At 41.4% G+C, this 23,795-nt stretch overlaps 1 protein-coding gene across 1 annotated transcript; it reads left to right on the forward strand.

Moving 5' to 3' along the window:
- The first annotated feature begins 393 nt into the window (after window positions 1–393).
- LOC104358612 (plant intracellular Ras-group-related LRR protein 7-like) lies at window positions 394–4,431 on the forward strand. The gene has a single exon (XM_033011725.1). It carries the CDS (start codon window positions 724–726, stop codon window positions 1,519–1,521), a length of 798 nt encoding a protein of 265 aa, XP_032867616.1. The 5' UTR covers window positions 394–723; the 3' UTR covers window positions 1,522–4,431.
- The last annotated feature ends 19,364 nt before the right edge of the window (window positions 4,432–23,795 follow it).

Here is a 23,795-nt window from a genome sequence, read left to right on the forward strand (position 1 = left end):
TGACAGTGAGGAATAAAAATTTGCTTTTAAATATGCCAGAGCAAGTGTAGCACAAGAAAGACTGTATCTGTGGTGTGAAGGTTCATATGCTCAGCAGGAGGGAGAAGGACTTCCAGATTTCAACATCGATTCTTTACTGTGTTTGCTGAATGTTAAAGGCACAAACTGACCTGAGGGCAGGACCTGTTCATGGTTCTCAGCTCCCAAGCCACCAACTATGAGTCTGTCTTCTTCTTGTCCCATTTACCATGTGTTTTACCTACCCACCATTGATGCTTCTATTGCAATCCCTTGGGACTGACCGATGTTAATTCCTCAGACAACAGCACCCTAGGGGGTCCCAGAAGGAGAGCGCTACACACAAAGATTTGAACAAATCTGCTGAAAAGCAGAGACACATCAATACTGTTTCACTTTCAGTACCAATAGATATTTGCCACCAGCTCACTGGCTGCAACTGCAAGAGGCAACGTCATAGCCTGGGAGCTGGGTTTTGTGTACACTGCAGAGCTGGAAGGGATCAGGTGAGAATGCCAAGTGTTTACTTAGTGGGATGTATCTGAGCAACGCAAACAAGCTGCATATGTGATGGTAACGTGCGTGGCAGAGAGGAACTCTGACGGAGGGCCTTAATCCACCAAAAACCTCAGAGTTTGCCTGTGGAGTGTGCAACAAATTGTCAATAGCTGCCTTGATTCAACAAGACACAGTTCTGGTGGGACAATGGATGCAGCCATCTCTTTCAGATGTGCCTCTACAGGTCCCAATCCACTCTGGAGGTACCTTACAGAGCACGATCCGAAGTATGAAGGGAAGAAGAAACTCAAGATCTCCGGCAGAGATCTGGCATCGGTTCCCACACAGGTCTTTGGCTTGGACCAGCTGCAGGTCCTGGAGATGAGCCCAGAACGAGAGAGCTGCCTGAGGTACCAGATGGAGCTGCTGCCCCAAGAGATCAGCTGCTTGAGGAACCTAACCTGCCTCTACTTGGACTCCAACAACTTGAAGAAAATCCCTGCTGAAATTGGCACTTTGAGTCACTTGGAGAGACTCACTCTGAGCAACAATAGCCTGAGCTCACTGCCCCCAGAAATGCGGACACTTCAAAGGCTGCACAGCCTCCACCTGGCCAACAACAGCCTCACTGAGCTGCCTGCACCCCTCTGCCAGCTGAGGAGCCTCACATTTCTGGATGTGAGTGACAACAAAATAGTCACGATCCCCTCCAGCATTCGACATCTGGAGAAACTGGAAACATTGCTACTGCTCTTCAACTCACTGAAGAGTCTGCCTGAGGATGTTTGTCTTTTAAGGAATCTGCACACGCTTTGGTTGGGGAACAACCATCTACGGTGTCTTCCAGCAACCTTTGGGGAGCTAGTGAACCTGGACTGGGGATACAACTCCTGTTCATGCAATTTTGAGGGGAATCCACTGCAAAGTCCGCCCCCTGAAGTCTGTAGCAAGGGCCCTGAAGAGATCAGAGACTATTTCTTGTCGTTTCATAGGACTCAGAAATAGTAGACAACTAGTGTCAGTCCTCTTGAAGTGACTGAGATGGATTTATTCCCAGCAAATCAATTGCACAAGCAAAATGTGTTTCAGATGGAAAAGTCTGGTGAAATCACTATGTGGAGCTCAAAGTTTCCTCTCTGCTGTAAGGTGATTTCTCTGGCAGTCTTCTTTTTGATGCTTGTATTGAACAGTGGTGTACACCTTTCAAAAATTCATTCAGGGACAACTATAATCTTTTTGTTATTTATAGTTTTGTAGACCTATCTCAAGAAATGTTGCAGCCAAACACCCAGTCTGAGAAAATGAACAACAGCTAGTCTGAGAGGATAGACTTAGATAAACAACTGGTAATATGTAAATAGCAATAATCCGTACTGTTCACACTGGGTTGGTGCTTGGGTCTGGACTTAAAATAAGTGCAGGCTGAGATTTCTGGAAGTGTTTAAGGCCATGAGAACTTTTGGATTTGGCTTTGCTTAAGGTAGCCCAGAATCTCATTATTTTCCATGGTATTTTGCATTCAACACAAAGGTTGAATCATCTCAGGGTTCTGTCTGGCTCTAGATAAGAAGCAACCTGTCTCCAGGTCCCACAAGGTATTGTGCAACTGATGTCTCCATTGCTTTGGTGAGACATGGCATAGTTCTTGCCCTCCTTCTCCTGAAGAGCAGTTTCAGTGCAGGGATGTCACACTCTCTGAAGGCAGCACAGACCAGGAGTTGATGTGCCAGTCTGTCCAGAGCAATCCTCAGTGATACTGCTCTGTGGAGCTTGGTGATGCACAGGCGTAGCCCAGATTAAGAGCATGCAGCACTAGCAAAAAAAGTTTCCGCTTATACCAAGGCTGAGAAAGTGTTCAGATATTAAAATACGAGTGTGCAAACTTCCTGCAAGGGAACATTTCTCAGAACTCCTGTCTATAATCATAAAAGGCTTAATCAGTGTTACATTATGGAAATTTGCTGAGACTCCTTTCTGTTTCATTTTTCTGTTCCCCATAGCCACTCATCAGCATTTTCCTTCCACCTCTCCTTAGCTTTGCTCTTTGTGTTTTCTCTGTGGCTACTGCCTCTGACATTATCTTTGTATTTCATTATTTTCTCATCAAAAGCCTCTCATTCACATATAAACGTTTTTCTTTGCCCTCTGTCTCCTTTTTTTCTTATTTTTCCTTTGGCCAACATACAGAAAGCTGCAGCTTTGTGTCTTTCCTGGAAAGAAAAAGGGCTGAGTCAGTCCTGCTGGGAGCTGAACATGTTCTTCCAGGGTACGCAGAGAAAGGGAGAGAGAAAGGGCTTGAGACATTGATACATGGACCATTAAGTCTCTTGTTCAGTCTTTTTCTTCTCTTCGTAGTGAAGATCAGCACAAGGAGAATAAGCGATCTAAATCTATGCTGAAATTTTATTGGGTGACAACAGCACAACTCCAGATATTCTTAGCATGAACTGATTTTTACACTGCTCTGCCCCTGACCTCTGTGAAACTTTCAAACCAGCTGTCACTTTTTAATGGTACTGTAACCAGGTTCAGTATAGTAGTAGTATATCACACACTGATAAATCAATGCATGGCAATAATTGGCATGCAATAACATCACACCAGTTTGTTTGGTTTTCCTGCAGCTAATTATTTATAAGATGTGTGACACAGGAAAGATAGGACCGTGGTGCCTTGCTCACTCAGCTATTTCTGTGGCAGAATGGGGAATTGGAGATGAAGGAACAGGACAATGAACTGCAAGTCCTTTGCACTTGGTTGTTTTTCAGAAATTTGCAGTATGATAAGAGACTGTGTGTGAAGTATCTCCTGAAGCTGGTGTTATGTCAGACAGAGTGTATCAAGGTGACAACATTAAAGATGTTGAAGGACTGGGGTTTTTTTCCTGTTTCTGCCATTGATCCATTCTCTGGACTTAAACAGGTCTGCTGTCTTATTTCCCCTTTCCCTCTGCCCAATTCAATGTGTGCAGTCATCCTGCCTTTCTAAAGCTGTTGAATACAGGACATAACTATAAAGGCAGTAATAACAGTGAGGCACAAGTAAAGAAAATGTTATTCTCCTGTTTTGGGACATGTGCGGGAATTAAATTCTAGTAACTGTGGTCTTTTTTAGAGGTTTGTGTCTAACACACCGAATCCTTACAGGGCATCATCTTAGACAAATGGTAAGAGGGACAATTTCTCATTTCCCATGTCAGACTCTTCAAACCCTATTGTGCAGGGGTTGGAGAGGATCCATTTTCAATTTTGTCTACCTTCCCCTTCTGCTTCTTGGCCAGTGATTCCCAAAAGGAAAGCTGACTTTAGCTTGTTTGAGGATTTTATAGCATTTTGCAGCTTTCACTTTTGGTTTTGGCTGATTAGGTTTCACACACTTAGTTTAATTAGTCTTCTCTCAAAAAAACACAGACATAATTTCTGAAGCCTGATTTTAACTGCTTATAATATACCTGTCATTCCTGTGAGTGAATGGAGCTAAAAAGAGGGTTAAAGCCTGCAAGAAAATGTAATCTTTAATAAATAGTGTCAATACCTTTGGTGTAATTCTCCAGAATTCTGGGATCAATAAAAGTTCTGAGAAATGAATGCAAGTGAGGGCACTTTGACCATACCATCAAGTAGCTTGAGCAGACTGAATATGTTATTCACCTAGAAGAAATTCTGTCCTGACACTATGCTGTCTGTCACCTCTTCCCTCCCTTTGTCATGGCTGTTTCCAAAAATCCCACTTCTCAAAATGGAAACCCCAATAGTGCATATGCACTGCAGTATTCTGGTATCTGTGTTAGTGGCATAGCTACGCAGAGCAATAACTAGATCTTGGTGTTGTTATTAAGATGGCATTAAAATCCAATCTCAAACTACTTATCCTGTATTTGTTGTACTATCTGTATTGTTGCTAAGCACCCTCCTTTGCCTGTGCTCATTAAAACTTCAAACATTAGTATCAGAGAATGGCAAACTGCTAGAGTATAGGCCCCTGGCAAAAAGACCTGGATATAATCCATACTTGGGGGGCAAGGGTGAGGAGGGAGAGCAGGTAATTATTAAAGCTGGCATTCAGCATTGATGAGAGCTGTGCGTGCATTTCCCTTCACCCCATACTGTACTTCAGACTGGTATAGAAGAGCATTGTCCCCTGGAATTGCATAGGACTTTAATTTGAAAACTTTGAACTCTTGCAGCAGAACAGTAATGAAATGTAAAAACAGTGAATGAAAAAAGCTCCTAATAGAAATTCAGGAGAATAATATATATAAGGGCAGAGGACTCTTTAATTTAACATACAAATGCATAACACTTCACAGGCTGGTAGCTCAAGTCAGACAAGTCCTGACTACAGATAAGCTGCATATTTTTAATGCTGGAGAGTTCACCTGAGGATATGGCAGATTCTCCTCCACCTGAAGTCTGTAAAACCCACAGTCTAGCTCACCCAAAGGTATGACTGTAACATTCCACCTTGTTTTATGCAAAGTGAGAGTTACAAAGGCTCCTTCTGTCTTTAAAGTATATGGCTACAGTCTATAGCTTCCATAAATCTAAAAGATTAGATCCCAGCACTTACGTACTTCTCCCTCAATTTGCCTCTACATAAACTTCAGCTTTTTAATTTTCAATGGCTACGGGCAATGCTTAAAGAATTGAAGGTCAGTAAGCCAGGAGCACTGATCAGAGGGCTCTTTTGTTCAGTGGTGGTGTCTCGGAGTTGGCAAAACAAAAATGAAGTGGCAGTTGCTGTTCTCCTCATAACTTTTGGAGTCAGCATCAGATTTCCAGGCTCACAAATGGAAGACTGGTCCTGAATTCACTTTGAGTGAAGTTTAGCACCAACAAGTTTTCCAAGTCTTTGAAAAGGCTTCTGGTTGATCAAATATATTGCATATTAGCAGACATCAAAGGAAACAAAACTTTGTAGACCCCCAGAAAACACAAGACACTGTAGATAGTGTCCTACATACAATACAAACATATTTGATATCTGAAAGGAGAGTGCCAGCTTGTGAAAGTGCAGTTGTTGCGGATGTGCCACCAGAGGTTTTCTATGGGTTCCTTAGTCCAGGAGGGTATACATCCAAAAGGACATCATCACTGAGAGAGGCCACTGTTCCTGCTAGATGGATGGACCCCAATGTCACCTACCTTTCTGTCTTCCTTTGTGCTCTGTAGCCTCATCTCAGAACTTGACAGTCCAACTTCAGAAATGACAATTTTCTGGTGATGCAGCACTGAATCAGTGAAGAGGCTCAGATCTGACATGAATCTGTGGGAGCAAAAGGTTTAATTATCATTGATTGCATACAATCAGTCACTGTCAGAGGCACCAGATTCAACAAAACATGTTTTCCTATATTTGGGCAATGGTATCGCAGGAGAAACAAAGCAATCTACCATGCACAAGTGCCATTTTGTTCAGCACATCAAATTAAAATGAAAACCTAAGTAGCATATCTAATGAAGAACACTCTAAGCCATACAAAGGTTTTAACTCTCCAGAGTGTTCTGCCCATGAGCCAAGAGACAGGTAGTAAATAGTGCTTAAATAAATACTACAGTAAAGCCATAGATTTCTTATATTTTTTAAAGATCTCAGTGGTCATCAAGATGCTTTTTATTTTTCTGTAACCCTAGGGAAACTTTTAAATGTGTTGTCACTCTCACTGCCACGAAAACAAACTTTTCTTCAACAGTTCAGGCAGTACAAAAATAGCAAGAGGGGGAGAGACTGATGCCACAAGCAAAGCCCAGATGGAATAGCCCACACTGAATCTTTGTACTGAAACTCACTGGGTTTTGCCAGACTTAAGTGTCTGAAAGATCCAGCCTGGAGCTCACTGCTTCTGAGACTCCCAAAGTTATCCCACATTCAGTCATTCGGTGCATGAACCCTATGAGGACTTGCATTCAGTAAAATGCAGTGACTCTCACATCAAAGGCATTGGTTCAGCAGGCTGTTAGCCCAAAGTCATGTCTAAAAATAAATCTTTCCAGTACTTTGTAAGTCTCACTGTTGAAAATTTCAAACTGAAACGTCATCCTGTAATGCAAGTTGGGGTTTTTACATTCCATTCCCCGGAGACTTAGAAAACAGATTATTATATTCTTGTTTGCAACAAGCCTTTTATGTATATTAAACTTGTTGAAGAAATTCTTATGGCACTCATTAAAGTTTAACAAGCACCAAGCCTGTCAGTCTTTCTGCTCTGGCCATGTTTTCCGCATCTCTGATAGTGCTCTTCTCCTCTGGACTATTGCTACACATATTTACCGAGCAGACACATTCATAATTGAATACAAAATGGCAACTGAAATATTTCTAGTGCCAAAGGAAGGACTACTGCACATCTTGAAAGCTATAACCCTGTTTGTTCACTCTTCTTTGGTGGTATTTTCTTTCTCAAGCGATTCAGTTTGTCATCTACTATGCTACCACACTTTGCTACAGAGCTGCTATTGACAAATTTTGGTATTGGTGTATTTGTATAAGCTGAAGTTTATAACCTTGCACTTGTCCCTGCTGAATTTCAGCTTTCCCTCTCCCACTCCAGACAGGTTATACAATTCTTCAAAATAATTTTGAATTCAAATCCTGTCCTCCTGTGCTTACAATGCCTCCGAGCTTTATGCCATCTGAAAATTTAATAACCATACTCTCTTTTCTATCGTCTAATTCATTAATGAAAACATATGCCAGGACTGTATCCAGAACAGACCTGGCTGAATTCCACTTTCTATATCCTTCCACTCTGACAAAGCACCACTGATAACCTTTCTGATACGTTATCAAACCAGCTTTGCACCCAATCGATCATTGTCTCATCTAGACCATGCTGCTGCAGCTTGCTTATGAGAATGTCACATGCAACAATTTCAAAAACCTTAGTAATGGTAAGCTTTGTGACAGCTACTTTTCCTTTATTCTTAAAGCCTGTTACATTGTTAAAAGTAGAGATTAGATCAGTTCAACGCAATTTATTCTTGACAAATCCACATGGGCTACTTGTCCTTGCTGCTACATGAAGCAGATGCTGTTGTAACTTGTTATCTTCCAGGTACTTATGAAATATGCATTTCTTCCAGAACTTTTGCAAGGCTTGAAGGAAGGTGAGGATCATTGCCCATACCTTCCCCCAATTAAAAAAAAAAAAAAAAAAAAAAAAAGAGTTTTTTAAATTGGACTATGTATATTCCTTATAGCTACCATGACTTTTTGGCCTTGCACAGGTTATCTCAACCCTTCGTGCCCCATGTTGGGCGCCAAAAAGGACTGTTGTCTTTTGAGCCTACTCAGCAGCTAAACGCTCACCCACCCTCCCCCAACTTGGGAATGGGGAGGGAATCAGAGGGGCAAAGGGAGACTCGCAGGTTGAGATAAAAACAGTTTAATAGCAGTGACAGAATAATACACTGACAGCAGTATCAGCAGGTAACGTATAATACAGCTGCTCGCCAACCAACACCCACCTGTTCCCAGCTGGTGATCCCAAACACAAAGGCACCACAGCAACATTCCCAGAAGTGAGAGCCCATCCCAGCTCACTCCTGCCTTTATATAGTGAGTGCGATGTCACATGACATGGACTATTGGCCAATCCGGGCCCAGCCCTCCAGCTGTGCTCCCCCCGCCCCCGCACACAGGTGAGGGCACTGGGACCTGGGGAGCCCCTGGGGTCTCAGGGTGCTGCAGCTCCTCCCGCTGCCAAACCAACGGGAACTCTAGTCCAGCCCCAACCAGGACATCTGTGAAACCTGGTGCTCTGTGAAACAGCTATCTTTATGCAACATCCACTTGCTGCTGCAGCCTCAGGAGAAAGATTCAGGGCTGGTCAGGGACCAAGGCTCCAGTAGAGCTAGTTAGAGAACAAGCACATCCAGGCCGGAAGGATTTGGTAGGGTCTGTAACATGCCATGGACAGTCCTGATGTGCTCTGGGTGGCCCCATGGTGGTAGTGGAGGGCTACAGGTCTTCCTGCAGTTTCGGAAATGCAGCTCAGAAATCTGTGGGAAAACATGAACTTCCATTTCTCTACTTGGTTGCCATGCAGAAAACTTCAGTCTGGTCATGATTCAGGGGAAGAGCAGATACTGGGAAGGGGAAATGTCACAAGTCTTGAGGTACCAAACCCATTTAGATCCTGTCTTGTCAGCTGGGAGCTCTCCTTGGCTTTTCTTTCTGCATCCTATTTTTAAATAGATGTCCTTAATCCTATTTCTTAGACTCCAAATGGGCCTGAGTAGCATGCAATTTCTAAGAAGGCAGCAGGAAACTGACAGTTTTGATCCCTCAATAACTAGCTTCAGTAGCTCACAGTGTGTGTCTGTGTGTGTTCCCTGGGCAGTTATGTCAACTAGAGGATATCTGCACCCTTCGACTTGTCAAAAGGGTGTTTCAGATCAACCCAGACATCTTTTGATCTAGATGAAAGGAAGATTCCTTTTTGTTCTCAACACTACCACTGGCTGTTAAGAAGCTGGCCCTTTGCATTGGGTCTGTATATTCACAGAAAGAATAGGAAAAAAATATTAGCTCACATAGGCTAGATATCTGCCAGACTGATTGCTTCTGCAGTTTTCACACATAAAATATGGCTGCATTTCAGCTAATTCTAAACACCTACACAGCAATAACAGCATGATTCTGTGTCTGGTTACTATTAGTAAAGTTTCCTTTTCAGATGTAAAGCAGGCCTTATTCAGAATGAGTAACTGTGATTTGTTTCTAGAGGACTAATAAACATAAATTAACCTTTATTCCTAATTTTTTTGCAACTGTGAGGTTCAAGCACTGTGGTCATGCCCTTGATTCCCTCTTCTATTGTATGGTGGCATCAGGGTTTGCACAACTGAGAAGAAAGTGTTGCATGGCCTGTGGTATATGAAACTGGGAGGCAGAGATTCTCTGTAGATCCCTTTTGAGGTAATGTCTATCAAATGACTACCTGCCCTTCCAAGAAGTTAGACTTGATGACCCTGCTTATTCCATCCAGTTTTGGGCTCTTAGTTTTCTCTTTGCTTATTAGACAGTGTTGTTTTCTGGGAACATGCTAAACTTGTGCTATGTGTATCTAGACTGTTTCTGTTTGAAATATTAAGGTTATATTTCTTGAGCTTTTTGTACTGTTGTTTGTACTATATAGGCTGACACCAGCTCTGCACAGTTCTGACACATTCTGAAGTCATATAGATTGGGTTAATTTTTTTGTTTCCTAAAAAACTTTTGTTGATCTGTTTGACTAAAACTAGAAAATAAAATGAAAGAAGCTATATGAGGTCATGGGTATGTGTGCATGTGGATTCTGCATCCTCATTCAGCATAACCAGTAGGCAGATGCCCTGTACAGATCCCAGTTTGTTGCCCAGTTTTAGTATTCAAAGCACTTTACAGACTCTTCTGGTTGTCATTGTCTTCATGCCAGACCTTCAGATGTTTCTTCAGAAAGAAAGGATAATAATGGACTGACATTATTCAAGAAAACTATCACTTACTTTAGTTCAACTAGGTAAATTGTCACTGGAAACGGCTTTCATTTCAAACTATTAGAAAGAGCCTAAGCAAAAATGATCTTCCTCCTCTCTAGAGAACAGTACACAGGGTATTTAACAATTATTTTTCAAAATTAAATGTGCTTTTGCACAAGTCCTCCCCTGCTCCCTCCCCTAAATTAAATAAGAACAGTGTTTTATTCCAGAAGTATCAAAATTTTGCCTTTAAATTTTCTTACTGCATTTTATTTTCCTTTTCTTTCTGTGAACATTGCATGTATCATATGTTGGCAAAATATGGGCACTGTTGTTGGATAAAAGCCTGAAGATTTTTTAATCTAATCCCCTGGATAAAAAGAAGGTGGCTACAGCCATAAAGTCAAGTTAAAGTTAAGTTAAGAGCTGGAGCTGTTGAGAGGCAGGATCATTCAGGATTTTGCAAAGACTGCTTCTCTCTTATCTCCAGGATCAATTGCAGTCATTAGTCTCTGGCACTGATTGCAAAGAGCTCCTTCGGCAAAGGGTCTCAGACTGTTTCCCACTGAGGATCCTTCCATGTGACAGTAGTGCTGTCATTACCAGCCTTGCTGGTGCTTCCTGGAGAAAAAATGAGGACCAGAGGGACCCTAGAGCAAAGCTCTTCTCCAGAGGGATTCCCTGCAGGGCCAACTTGCTAGAGCTGGTGGGTGTTTCCTTGACTAGGATGCTCTAAAGTACAAACTACTCCCTGGTAGGATTGCTTATATATATTTTCAGAAAACTCTTGTCAGCAGTCTTCTGCAAGCATCTTCTAATAAATGGGTCCTGGTTTGACCCCACAACTGGGGAACTGTTACAGCAATAGGCTGCAGTAAGCTCTCAAATTTAATATCTACCACAGAGAAATCAACCATCTCAGCCCCTGCCCTTCACTTGATTCTGAAGCCAGAGAGGTCTAAAACAAGTCTTCAAACATTGAGACCAAACAGTTTTAGAGGCGATATGGTGGTATTAATTGCACACTATGGTGCTCTCTGGCTGTTTCTGTATGTGATAGTCTATGCCTGTGATCCTCTGGCCAGTGAATATGGCTGAACTAATTGGTGTCTCCTGGATGCGCACCTGGAAAAAAACACAGTGAGTTTAATCTGCTGGAAATGGTGCCTGGAAGCACCATTCTTGTAGCACTAGTCTGTTGTATACATCCTGAGCATGAAGGTCAGATCTTACAGATGAATCTGCCTATATATTTTCCTGAAAGCGGGACTCCCCTACACCCAAAATTCCCAATGAAGCTTAGAGCTTCAAAAGCTGGGTTATATTACAACAAGAACAAGGGCGCTAACAATTTTAAATCCAAGAGAGCTCAGAGTGGGAGAAAACAAATGAAAACTGGTTTATAAACAAAGGTTCATACTGGCAATGCAGTCCTTTATTTGAGATTTGTTGTCTCTCTGGTAATCTTCCAGTAGATTCTGGGATCACAATTTAATGCACATGGTACCCTCTGGAACAGTTTTTTTTCATCCCTTGTTAGTCCTGGTTGCCTGTCTCCAAAAGAAGAGACATGCTGGTTCAGATCAAAGGTTATCTTGGACCATCTGTGCAGTGTTCGCTCTCTAATTATGGCCATAAAAGGTAGCATAAGGAAAATAAGAACAAGGAAAAAAACATTTAATACTACCCTCTAATGCTTTGAAAGTTTCTGAGTATTTGCAGTTCAGGAGAGACCTTAACCTGATGTAGCTTGTCTGCTTAACAGATAATCCCAGGATCTCTCTTCCAAGTACCAGTCTGGTCTGCTTTGAGCCCACACAAACTTCTTGGATCCACATGATCTTTGGCAAGTTCTTTCCTAGGTCTGCAGCCCATTTCATAAAAAAATCATCTCCTTTTGAGGTGTCCACTGGCCTCGCTTTAAGGTACCCTGAATGGTCAGTCCCCATCTACACTCTTTTTGCTGCTAGTGAGATATGGGCACCTTCTACCTCCTGTCCATGCTGCAGCCTCCCTCCTGGTCATGTTTCTTCTTTGCCCATTCCACATATCATCTTGAAACCTTTTATTTTCCAGGCATTTTCAATTATTCTAAGGAAGGCACAAGCTTCTCCCTTCTTGATGCTTTTACCTGACCAGGTTGTTGCATCAACTGCAACAGAAAAACAGATGGCCTGCCTTCTTACTGCTCAACCACAGCCTTTGAAAGGAAAACAGATAAACAACATGTGAAACACATATGACTGATCTCACTGCATTTTTTTGTTGTGGTTTAAGGAATCCCCCTCTTTTTTTTTTTTTTTTTTTTTTTTTTTTCCCCAGCCCCTTCCACTCCAGCAGTTTTTTCTTTGCTCAAAAAATGGCACTTCTTTTTCAATTAAAATAGAACAAGGACCATTTATGAGCCAATATGTTAATTAAAACTAAACATATCTGGGGCTGAATTACAAGGTCTCTGTGGGATAAAGGACATTCCAGTAATACTAAAAAAGAAAAGTTGCAGAGTCATCTAGTATGAAAGTGCAAGCAAGATCTCTAGTAAAGACTGCTTTAGTTCCACTCACTTCTGTACAACTTGCAACAATTTACTGCACTTGACCTTTAGCATGAGATTTAGAAAGGAAATGTTTGATATTCTACTGTATTTGCAAGAAATCTATGAGGCAGATAAGTAATACTGCCTTCTTTTCCAGATTGTTCCCTGAATAATTTCTTTGATACACAATCAGAATTCAGAGACCTTGATTTCTTGCGCAGTGATCCCTTAGGAGGAGCCAGCCTGACATTGAACACACTACAACTTGACATCACAAACCCATACAGTCCACGTTTCAAATTCTTCCTTAAAGTCCTTCAGGAAATATATGGAGAATCATCACAAATTTAAATTTTTAGGAAAAAATCTATGAAGCTTGTTAAAATATGTAGAAATCTGACTATCCTGGAGGTTAGCCTTCTGGTTTTGTTTCCTCCAGCACTTTATATGACTTGGGAATTAGTTCTAAATTTCACATTAAATTAACTCGACAGGAGTCCCATCATAAATGCACCATATATATTGTGGTAAAGAAATGCATAATTTCTTCAGTGTTCATTGGCAAGTGGTGCTGGCTATATATGAAGTCATCACAGAGTATTTTCTCTGGTTATTCTGGAACCCAGAATTCTTTCAATAATGGATGAAAAGAACATTGACTTAATTTTTTCCATGTGCATTTTACTCTAGAATTTCAATATACTTATCCAGGTATTTGCATATAGCCTCCCAGCATTATATCTGCCTTTTTTAAAGACTGAATGGCAGTTGGATTTCTGGGAGCTTTAAGCCCTGATCTTTGCAGGACCACCACTGTAGTAGAGTACAATAAAATATTTACCCAATATCTATCCATAAACCATCAGATGAAGGTCACATTCTGGAAAATGCACTAAGAGAGTGCTGCAAATCTGCACATGCAATGTTTTAGGCAATGTTTCAGAACAAGGGTATGAGGATGAGCACTGGGGGAAAAGGACCAGTTTCCAGGAATGAGCCTCTCAAGAGTGGCATCCAGGTCTTTAAGAAGCTGAGTTGCATTCATGCAGTTAAGTATGTAATTCCAGAAGTCAGACTATGATACTGGTGGCTTTGTATGACCAATATTAATATTTTCTACAGAAAAATATCTCTCATTATTAATGAAGAACTCAGGCTTTCTTTTTAATCCTCCTACTCACTTGCTGTTGAGTGATATTTACTGAGTAAATCACAAGTGCATTTTCTTTATGATTACTTTGAATCCTGTATTTCATTCCTTGCCTACTTTCATACTAGTTCGTCCATGAGGCAAAGTGAAAGCAATACTAACCTTGACAACAGAGTTTCAGGCTGGATTTTGTAGCATCTATTGAAGCATGTTATCTTTTGTACGTGAATAGCTTTTCCAAAATGGTGTCCAAAACAAAAATGAGATTTCACAAGACCATGCATCCTTGCACCTCTGTATTGCTGATTTTTTTTTTTTGTTTCATGATGCAAGTGAATTTTATGCAGTGTTCAGTACATAGTATATTGTTGATGCATAAACTCACTACAGACAGCAGTGCTAGAGAAAGCAACAGGAATCAAAAGCTATGGTATTTTTGTGTGGAGAAAGTCTATAAATGAAAAAAGGGCCATGAAAATGCAAGGTGTGAATACATTATAGCCTCCTCAGCTTTCAGATCTGTCTAAGGGCTGAGTAGATGTAATTACTTCAGTCACATGCTTTCTCCATGCCATGTTAGCAGAACAAAAGGAAGACTTCAAGTATACTGACGGATAAACTCCTCTGGTCCAGACTTCATTCATTCACACGTGGAAAACAAATTGCCTACCAAAGTACTTCTTGCTATCTTTATGGTGAAGTTATTAAGAACCAAGCCAGAATTATCACAGCAGTAAGTATTCTGGGCCATTATGTATCACCTTCAATAGCTGAAGAGATAAGCATTCTCTTGCCTCCAGAAATTAAAATCAGCTTAGTACAAGACTGTGGTTAATAAGCATTCATGTTCACACTTGTCTGCCTGGGCTAATGCTAAGGGATTTGAGGAAAGAGTAAGTGGAGAAAAGACATTGAATTGTACAGATGGGATTACTGTTATGTCTCTGCTTACTGGACCAAGGCTTGAAAAGTCATCAGGTAATGTGGTGAAGAACAAGTCCAGCACAGCAAGTGTCACAGGATGCTTGTCTTTACTAAGGGAGAGGAGTGATGTGCTGAATTAGATACAGAGGAAGACAAGGCTGATATTACACAGTCTGCTTGATTTATCTGCTGCTCACTCACCCATCAAAGGTATCTCAGGCAGGACTAGATTCTATATGCTAGTCCACAGTAGCATCTCATTGTATATAGATTTTTCTGGCTGCTGACTGTTTTTATCAAGATCTCTAAAACAACATAAAAAAATAGCAAAGTCAATAACATTGTATGCAAGTTATTGAAGAATCTTAAATCTGTAGGGTTAGCAGCAGTATTTTCTATCCATTTTTTATATAATGGCTGTGGAAGTTGTCTGGGAGCACCACAAAGCGTTTTCAGAAAAGATTGCTTTTGTCTGGTTGACAGTCTTCTATTTATAGTTGGCAAATATTTCCATGGTGCAGGTTTATGAGCACTCTGTGGGTTTTTGTATCATGACTCAAGCTTAAGCCAGTTATAACTATGCAGCAAGTTGTACATGAGGCTTTTTTTGCTGGGAGTTACATTTTGCAGCAGTTACATTCATCTCAAGAACAGAGCTGCCAGCTACAAGGTCCAATAATGAAGAAAAAATTTTGTAATGTCTTAAAAAGTCAAGCTTAATAATTTAGTTTGTCAGTGAATAAAAAGATTAGAGAGGTAAGGTATCCAAAAGCTGTGAATCTCTTTGTTTCCACATATTCAATGATAATGATGAGGAAACAGATCCCAAGCAGAAAGTCAACAGTCTGTACCTCAAACTGTGGGTACTTGCTGTCTATATTCATTACTGAAGATGCAGCTATCTTTGTGTTCTGTCCTGTGGGGTAGCTCACTCAGAGTACCAAAATATTGTTGAAAAGATCTGGAGAAAAATGACATTACAATACTGTGTTCTTCCTTAGATGCAGAGCAATGCTACACTTGTGTGCCAGTCAAGCATATTTAAAAAAAAAAAAAAAAAAAAAAAAAAAAAAAAAAAAAAAAAAGGGAGCTCTAAAATTTAGGCTATGTGAAAGAGAACTTTTTCAAAGCTGGGACAAGAACAAGAATAAGAGATTTCAATGTCTCTCACTCAGAATTGCAGGGGTTTGCATGCTATCTTTAATAGTGTAGTGAATATCAGTTCTTCTTTTCCCAAAGAGGTTAAGCTGCCCCAACATCTTCTGTCATTTAGATCAGTCCATCATTTACTGCATGTGAACTGTCAGGTTAGATCTTGGACGTGTTCCCTGCAGCCTTATCCCTTGTACCTCAGGCAAGCACACACTGGGAGTGTTCAGTACATACAGGAGAGAATTTGAACAACTGACCACAGAGAGTGTCACTGACATCCCATGGGAATCTGTATCTGTCTGAGATGGATTATCATATCCTTTCAGAGTAGAGATGATAAGAGATAATGAGAATCCTGGCAGTATTTTAAATTTATATCTTACACATGCCTAGCACTCTGTCTAACATGCCCACTGCTTTGGGAAACATGACTATGTATTCATGCTGAAATAAAACCAAAATATAGAGGCATATTAATAATTGGAGGAAACACTTTTAGGGGCAGATATGTAAAGCTTGTGGGAGTTTGCCAAGGGCAAGATGAAGTGTATGACAACCTGTAGTGTATCTGGATACTGAGGTTTATTTAAGAACCAAGGAGGGAGAAGTTTTTACCCTTCTTGATTATCTCAGACTCTTTCATGCACTTTGCCACACAGTGTTTACATTCACCAGTATTCATCTTCCCTTCCCTACAGGGAGGTCTCTGTTGACCTGGAACATTTGTGCTGAAAGTTGTGTTGGTCTGCAATGTACTGCTAGTCACAGTTACAACTCTTGGGCATTCCTGATGAGGTTCTTGGGTGACCCCCTGGGCTTATCTCCATGCATCTGCCCCATCTTCAGGACTTCCCCACACTTTCAGAATCTTTTCTTCTGCTAGGATCTTCTTTTCAGGCCCCCTGTTTCTTCTCAAAATCACTTCTTTTCAAGTATGTCTTCTTTCCAGACTGAGAGCCCAGTTTTCCCAGTCTGAATGTTCTAGGCACAGAAGCACAGTAAGTGATCAGCCTTTTATTTGGTGGTCCTTTTTTCATGTCTCTCTACTGATAGGAGAATTCAGGATGTGTCATTTCTGTTTAAACCAGAACTTATTACAGTTTACAGCCAGCCTTTACCGGTTGCAGCTAGCAAGTAGCAGGCTTCTATTTGAGAGTTCAGAAGTTCAATTTCAGACATTTCCCACAAACACACATGTACCCAATTATCTGCTGTCTGTCAGCTTTCACAATTTAAGCTATTTTTTTGCCTTCAACAGGTTTACAATCTGAAAAAAAATGTATATATCACTATATGGGAAGTGTTGTCATTGAGGATATTTAAGCAATTTTAAATTGTTGCCTCCAGAAGGTATCACTGGCGTCAGATGATGTGATTTTTGAAATTTCTGTCTATGACTTAATAATGAAGTGCTTCCACTTCTATCCTTTCACCTCAAAAACTGCTTAAATTTTATTTTTTTCATAAGACCATCAGAAATCATTCAAAAGCAAACAGTCCTTACTCTTCTTACCTCCAGCATCTTTTTCTCCTTTTTCCTCATTTTAACTGTTAGAGAGACAAATTATGATGGCTTCTGTTTTGCCCAACACAGCTGTGTTTTCAGCTACAGAGGTGAGGTCTCTGACCATAATGGACTCATTTCTGGGGGGTTGAACCTAGAGGAGGTCCTGTTGCATACGCACTTGGAGGGGAGAGAACTGGGGCAAAAGCAGAAATCTTTGCTAATTTTGTCTTTGATTATAAGCTTCCATAGGCAGGACAGCGTAGCATTTCTTTCATTTGTTATTTCCACCTATAGGAGTCTTGAAAATCATTAATAATGGTTTCCAACGGATCACGTAAAAACTTTAGAATTTTTTTAACTGTCAGGTTGTTGTGATGATTGAGGGTGATACTTTTCTAACATGGAGTGGTTGGTCTCCCTGCCTTGTCCTCACACTTCATTAGCAATGAAGGCCAAACTGTAGTGTGAAAGTAAACATTTCAAAGTTCATAGCTCAGCAGCTGGTGAGTCACTCTTGAGCCAAGGGGAATGTCAATAAGAAGAGAAACACTGTGAGAGGTCATTAGTTTCTGTAGAGATATTCAGTGATTCATTATAAGGTCTTGCTACATTTTAATTGAAAAGGTTAGAAAACTATGTTTTGACCTAACAGTTAATAAGGAAAATAACACATTTTTGTTTAGTGGAAGGTCTTAGCTGAAACATTTACTAAGATCTTTTTGTAGCCATTGGCTGTACATGTCTTCCGTGTCTTTTATTTGTATCTGTGCACTAATATCAAGAAGCTGAGTCTTGTAACAAGATTGCATTGGATGATGTGGATACATGGAACAGAACAGTGGCCTCTGACCTAAAAAGATACTATAAGTGAACAGCATGGAAAAAATCTAGGTGTGTGCAGGCAATGGATAAGTACAAGTCTGTCCTGGGTTGAGTGAGTGGTAGAGATTTTTGGTGGCAGGGGAGGGGGCTATCGGGGCGGTCCCCTGTGAGAAGTTTCTCGAAGCTCCCCCAGCTCCACATCAGCTCCACTTCTGTTTGGGAAATTGAGCCAATCGGCTGCACCTCTGAGATAACGTATTTAAGAAGGGATGTGGTGACGTGCAGTCGGACTTGTGAGGAAGAGTTGCTGCAGCTGCCTGAACACCAAGGTCAGTGGAGGAACGGAGGAAGAAAGGAGGGGTGAGGTGTGCTGGAGCAGAGACCCCCCTGTATCCTGTGGTGAGACGGCAGGGCGGCCCCCCCCTGCCACCCATGAAGATCTACGGTGGAGCAGACATTGATTTATGGCCTGTTGCACCTGCTCAGCTGATCAAGGTTCTGTGCCCGAAGAAGGCCGGGGTCTCATGCGAAAAGGTAGCCCCGCTGCTGTAATTCAGTGCTGGGAGGATTGCAGCATGCGGAGGTGTCCCACGCCGGAGCAGCTCGGGAAGGGCTGCAGCCGTGGGAGGGAATCCAGTCGGAGGAAGTTAGTGACCCATGACGGAGCAGTGTGGGGAACGCTGCGGCCCATGGGAGGAATTCAAGTCGGAGAAAGTTTGTGGAGGACTGTCTCCTGTGAGAGGGGGACCACGATGGAGCAGGGGGTAACAAGTTTTGGACACTCCCCTCACCGAACATGAAGGAAGTGGCAGCACTGACTGCACCCCCCATTCCCTGCCCCTGCGCCACTGGGGGAGGAGTAGAGATATTGGGAGCAGAGCTGAGCCCGAGCAGAAGGGAGGGGTGGGGGGAAGGTGTTCTCAAGATGTGGCAATGCTTCTCACTGTCTTACTCTGTTATGTGTTGTTAGTGTCTGTAATAAATATATGTTCTTTTTTTTTTTTCTTCCCCTAACGAGTCTGCCTTTTGCTCGTGATCATAAAAGGGGGATTTTTTCCCCATCCCAGTCCTATCTTAAACCCCAAGCCTGGCTCTCTGTCCCTTCTCATTGCCGGAGGGGAAGGGAGAGAGAGCTGCTGCATTGTGTTTGGCTGCCAATCAGGCCTAAACCACAACAAAGACGAAAAGGAGGCAATGTAGATCACATGGAAACCTCTGAAAAAGGTCAGGATTTGAGAAGCAGACATTTATGTCACACAGGAGTAACCTGAGAGGATGTCAGATTAAATGGGTAGAAGTACACTGGCAGAACTGAGAGAAGACTGACTTATCATTTTTTAGGCAAGAAAAACATTTTTGTGCTTTTATCAATAAGAGATAAGAACAGAGAATAGGACTCTCTCCTTCAGAAGTCAGTGAAAGCAGAGAGGAGGAGAAAGATCTGTTTGGTGTTGGTTGAAGAAAAGGTTTTATTATCATAAAGAGCTAGTAGAGCCAGATAGGTTAAGATTATGCAAGACTTGCCCTCATTTCTGTTCCTTGTAACTTCGCCAAACTTTAATTATCCTGGCTGAAATTTTTCTTGCTGGGTGTGTGCCTAAGACTGAAGGGTGTGTATGTGTGTTGTACTATTTCAGTCGTTCTGAAGACTGTGAATTGAAGAATTTTTTTTTTTTTTTTCCATGTGAAAGAAAATGCATAAGCCTTTATTTTATTTTATTTTATTTTTCTCAAGAGTCTCATGTACAGAGTAGCTGAACATCCAGTTATTCATAATCTTAATGTTAGAGATGTGTCTTTTGCTGCTGACTCACAGATATCTAAGTTTGTAAATGTTCTGGAATTATAGTAGAAGCAAAAAGGTCTCAAGATGTGGACGCTCTTGCACATGCTTCAGCAGCTCACAGCATTTCCACATGCAGTGGTAGCACCTGCACCTTACATAGATTGGGCAGGGCTTCTCTTCACTGACTAGATTATCACAAGACCTAAGGTCTTTTCAAGTGTCAACATGCACATATTAACATGCACAAAAAGCTTCAGAGAAACCTCGAGGAGAGTAGAGCTATCCATTGGTGAGGAGAGACGAACTGTTCACTAGGCTTTATTGACTGATTGGCCAAATCTCTCTTGAGTACATGTAGACACCTATATGTATGTACTTCAATTTGGAGTCGAATCCCATCCCTCCCACCTCTGGTAAACTGGAAATAAAGGGTGTTGACAGCAGAAGGTGTTGACAGAGAATGAGTGTTGACAGCAGAAAGTCTATCATTTCTGTTCATGGTTCTTTCTTGTACAGGCACCATGATGGAGGAGAATAGATTTTGGGTAAAGCTGACAGTGATGTGTTGCAAACCAACAAACCTGAGAGCAAAATCTGAGGAGCCCAGATTCAAGGAGACATGAGACTGGACTAGGTAGAATGGCCTGGAGAAAGAAGGGTGTAAAGGAAAGTCAGCTGGAGTGGACAGGGGACAAAACAGATTAAAACAAAATCATTAGGAGAGGATTATGCTTGATTGCAGGAAAATAATTCCTGGACAGGAGGATGTGAGCAACTCTTTTCCACAAGAAAAGTAAAATAAGGCTCTAAGTGTGCCCTTGTATAACATGCAGCAGAATCAAATTCCTAGACCTGAGAATATCTATGCCATAACCTTATTTCTTCAGAAAATGAGGGACAGATGGGGGAGAAAATAACTTTTAGAATTGCTGTGGCTTTCATTAAAAACAAAGCAAAAACCCACCATCAACAACAACAAAAATATTTCAAAATCTTGACAGAACACCTTGCACACTCTCCATAGCCACCCAACACATGGTGCTCCCAACTGGGAATGACCTTGTGCAGGGGTCATCTTACTGAATTTGTACTTGATTGCTTTTACAGCCGAAGTGTGTGTCAGAGACTGGGAAACAACACAGCACTGAGCAACTCATCTACCTACCTCTTCATCATGTTTACACTCAAAGCAAATCTTTGGTCCATATACATTTCTTTCTAAATCTTTTGAAAAGAAACTAATTGATTTGGTTAGTAGCTAACTGTTCCAACACAGCAAGGTGTAAGCAAATATTTTGCTGAATTACAGAAAATCTCATCTAACATTTCTGGAAGCCCTGTAGCACTTACCCAAACTTTAACTTTGAGTAGCTCTGCAGGATCCTTAAATTTCAGTGTCTCAGACTGTCTGTGTTTCATCCTGAATGTAAGAAAGTCACTGAGAAATGTTTCAGCTTGTGGTTTTAGACTTCTGTTGTCACATAGATGGATTTTATAATTACTATTTCGTAACACCCAGGGGCCCTAGTCATGGATCAAGAACCCTCTTGCCTTAGTATCTGTACAAATACAGACACAATGCGCTTTCCATCCTTGTGGATAACATCCCTTCTCCTCTAATAGAATGTAGTTTTTTGAAGTCAGGTCAAATTCTGTTGTCAGCTACCCTGGTGTATATCTAAAGCCATTTTGTTGTTATTTCAACCTAATCCAAGAGCAGAGTACAGAGCAAGTATTTTTTTCTTCAAACTAAATGCCTTCACCAGTGTAGAATTGCCTCCTACAGCAGAAAAATATCACTGAGATCTGCCACTTAATCCATCAGGCACTGACAGTTAATACACTAAATGCCAGCAGTGCCAACTGGCAGCACATTCCTTGGGTGGATTAAACCAATTATTATTGTTTTCTCTCTTTCTACTTTGTACTCTCCCCTGACTTCCCAGGTCCTTCTGATTTTATATGTGATTTTATATGAATGTGATAAAGTTATGTTGTCTCTGTGTAAAAGAGAGAGGTATGGAGATGCTCAGCATGGCACAGGCCTTCTGCATATGGCTGTTAGTGTTGTACAGACTGACCGGACAGAGGTCCTGGTGTGCTGGAGTCATTTAGAGGATGCTCTACATGTGGATTTCAGCCTCCATTCCCCTTTCTAAACCTGATCAGGATGTTAGGTGGTCTGCCTGACTCTGAAGGCTGAACCATCCGGTACTTTAGAGGGGTGTCAATGTATGAGGAGAACACCCTGATATATAAGACAGCAGCCCTCAAGGAGACATGCAGGCTCAGGAGATAATCTTGAAATCTCCATTGGATGCTCCTGCCTGTCTGTATGTTCCCAGGGAAGAGTCTATGGTGGTACTGCTGGATGGGTATGTGGAAGTTTAGAAAGAGGATGATTTCTGTGAAGGATTTCTTCTTTCCACCTGTGGTCTAGAAAAAGGGTGTTTCCTAGTGAGAGACTGAGGAGGGTGATACAGTCTGTCACAGTATGTGCACAGCACTGGATATCTCACCCTCCTCCTTTTGTGCCTTCACTGTAGATCTTCAGTGGGCAGAAAAATCTTCCTTGTAACACTAATCTGGATATTGCACTCCCTCCACATCTGAGCACAGATCTAAGGTAACCCCATGATACTGGGACTCCTTGCATGGCAGAATGGTTTAGACTCCATCAACATGGGGCTGATCTAACCTGTTCCTGGCTGATGAGCCTACTTCTCCACAAGATTGTCCATAGCGGTGCTGGTCACACAAGCATTTCACAAATGTATGTGCATGTATTTCTTAAAAAAAAAAAAAAAAACAAAAAAACAAAAAAACAAAAAACCAGATCAGACTGCTGGGAACTGACAAGTTCTATATAAATCCTACCAATTATGTTGGATAAAATCAGACCCAAATAGGACACGCTTTTAATTTATTTTTCTTTTCCCATATACCTTGGCAATATATTTATTCCATTACTACTGTGAATATAACATTTCTGTTTCTCTTGACTTACCATGCTGTGCTCAGAGACCTCCAGAAGAATTGCAGACAGCTATGCCACACATTATGCCAAAAAAAGAAGGGTATCTGCTCTTTCCTAGGCTTCACCTTGCCTTTCTCATCTGCTTGTATTTTACTTTGATATTACTAGTTATTTCCCTCTCCTCTCCTCTCCTCTCCTCTCCTCTCCTCTCCTCTCCTCTCCTCTCCTCTCCTCTCCTCTCCTCTCCTCTCCTCTCCTCTCCTCTCCTCTCCTCTCCTCTCCTCTCCTCTCCTCTCCTCTCCTCTCCTCTCCTCTCCTCTCCTCTCCTCTCCTCTCCTCTCCTCTCCTCTCCTCTCCTCTCCTCTCCTCTCCTCTCCTCTCCTCTCCTCTCCTCTCCTCTCCTCTCCTCTCCTCTCCTCTCCTCTCCTCTCCTCTCCTCTCCTCTCCTCTCCTCTCCTCTCCTCTCCTCTCCTCTCCTCTCCTCATCTTTTTTTTTTTTTTTTTCTTAATATGTAGTCATTGTCTGCCTGCCTGCTCTACCTTTCAGAGAATGATGCATAAAACTCAGGCAGTAAATCAATATAAAAAAATTTTTCATCTTTGTCATAGGTATTGTATGACTCTGTTTTTCCATCTATTATATTCTTTACCCACTGTGCAATGTGTGCTCCGTTACAGTGTTGTTCATGTTGGGTTTTGTTTTTAAGATACATAGAATGTCAGATCCAACCACATCTACTGATTTTAATGAATAGGGTTGTGTTTTTCTCTCTTTAATGCAGTCAGATTCTTGTCTTTCCTAAACAGTTTGGCAAAAGAGGAATTTTAATGAATATAAACTTGTCTTAAGACTATGATCAGATATCTCTGGGATAATTTCCCTATGTCCTAAGACAGAAATGCAGAAAATCATGTGGTGTCTGAATTCTTTTATGTATGATCTTTTATGTAATATTTATGCCTG

This window comes from Tyto alba, unplaced genomic scaffold (assembly GCF_018691265.1).
Source record: "Tyto alba isolate M040663 unplaced genomic scaffold, T.alba_DEE_v4.0 Super-Scaffold_9, whole genome shotgun sequence".
Taxonomy (NCBI): domain Eukaryota; kingdom Metazoa; phylum Chordata; class Aves; order Strigiformes; family Tytonidae; genus Tyto; species Tyto alba.

Coding starts and splice junctions, on each gene's coding strand:
- LOC104358612 (XM_033011725.1), top strand. CDS start 724: ATGGATGCAGCCATCTCTTTCAGATGTGCCTCTACAGGTCCCAATCCA.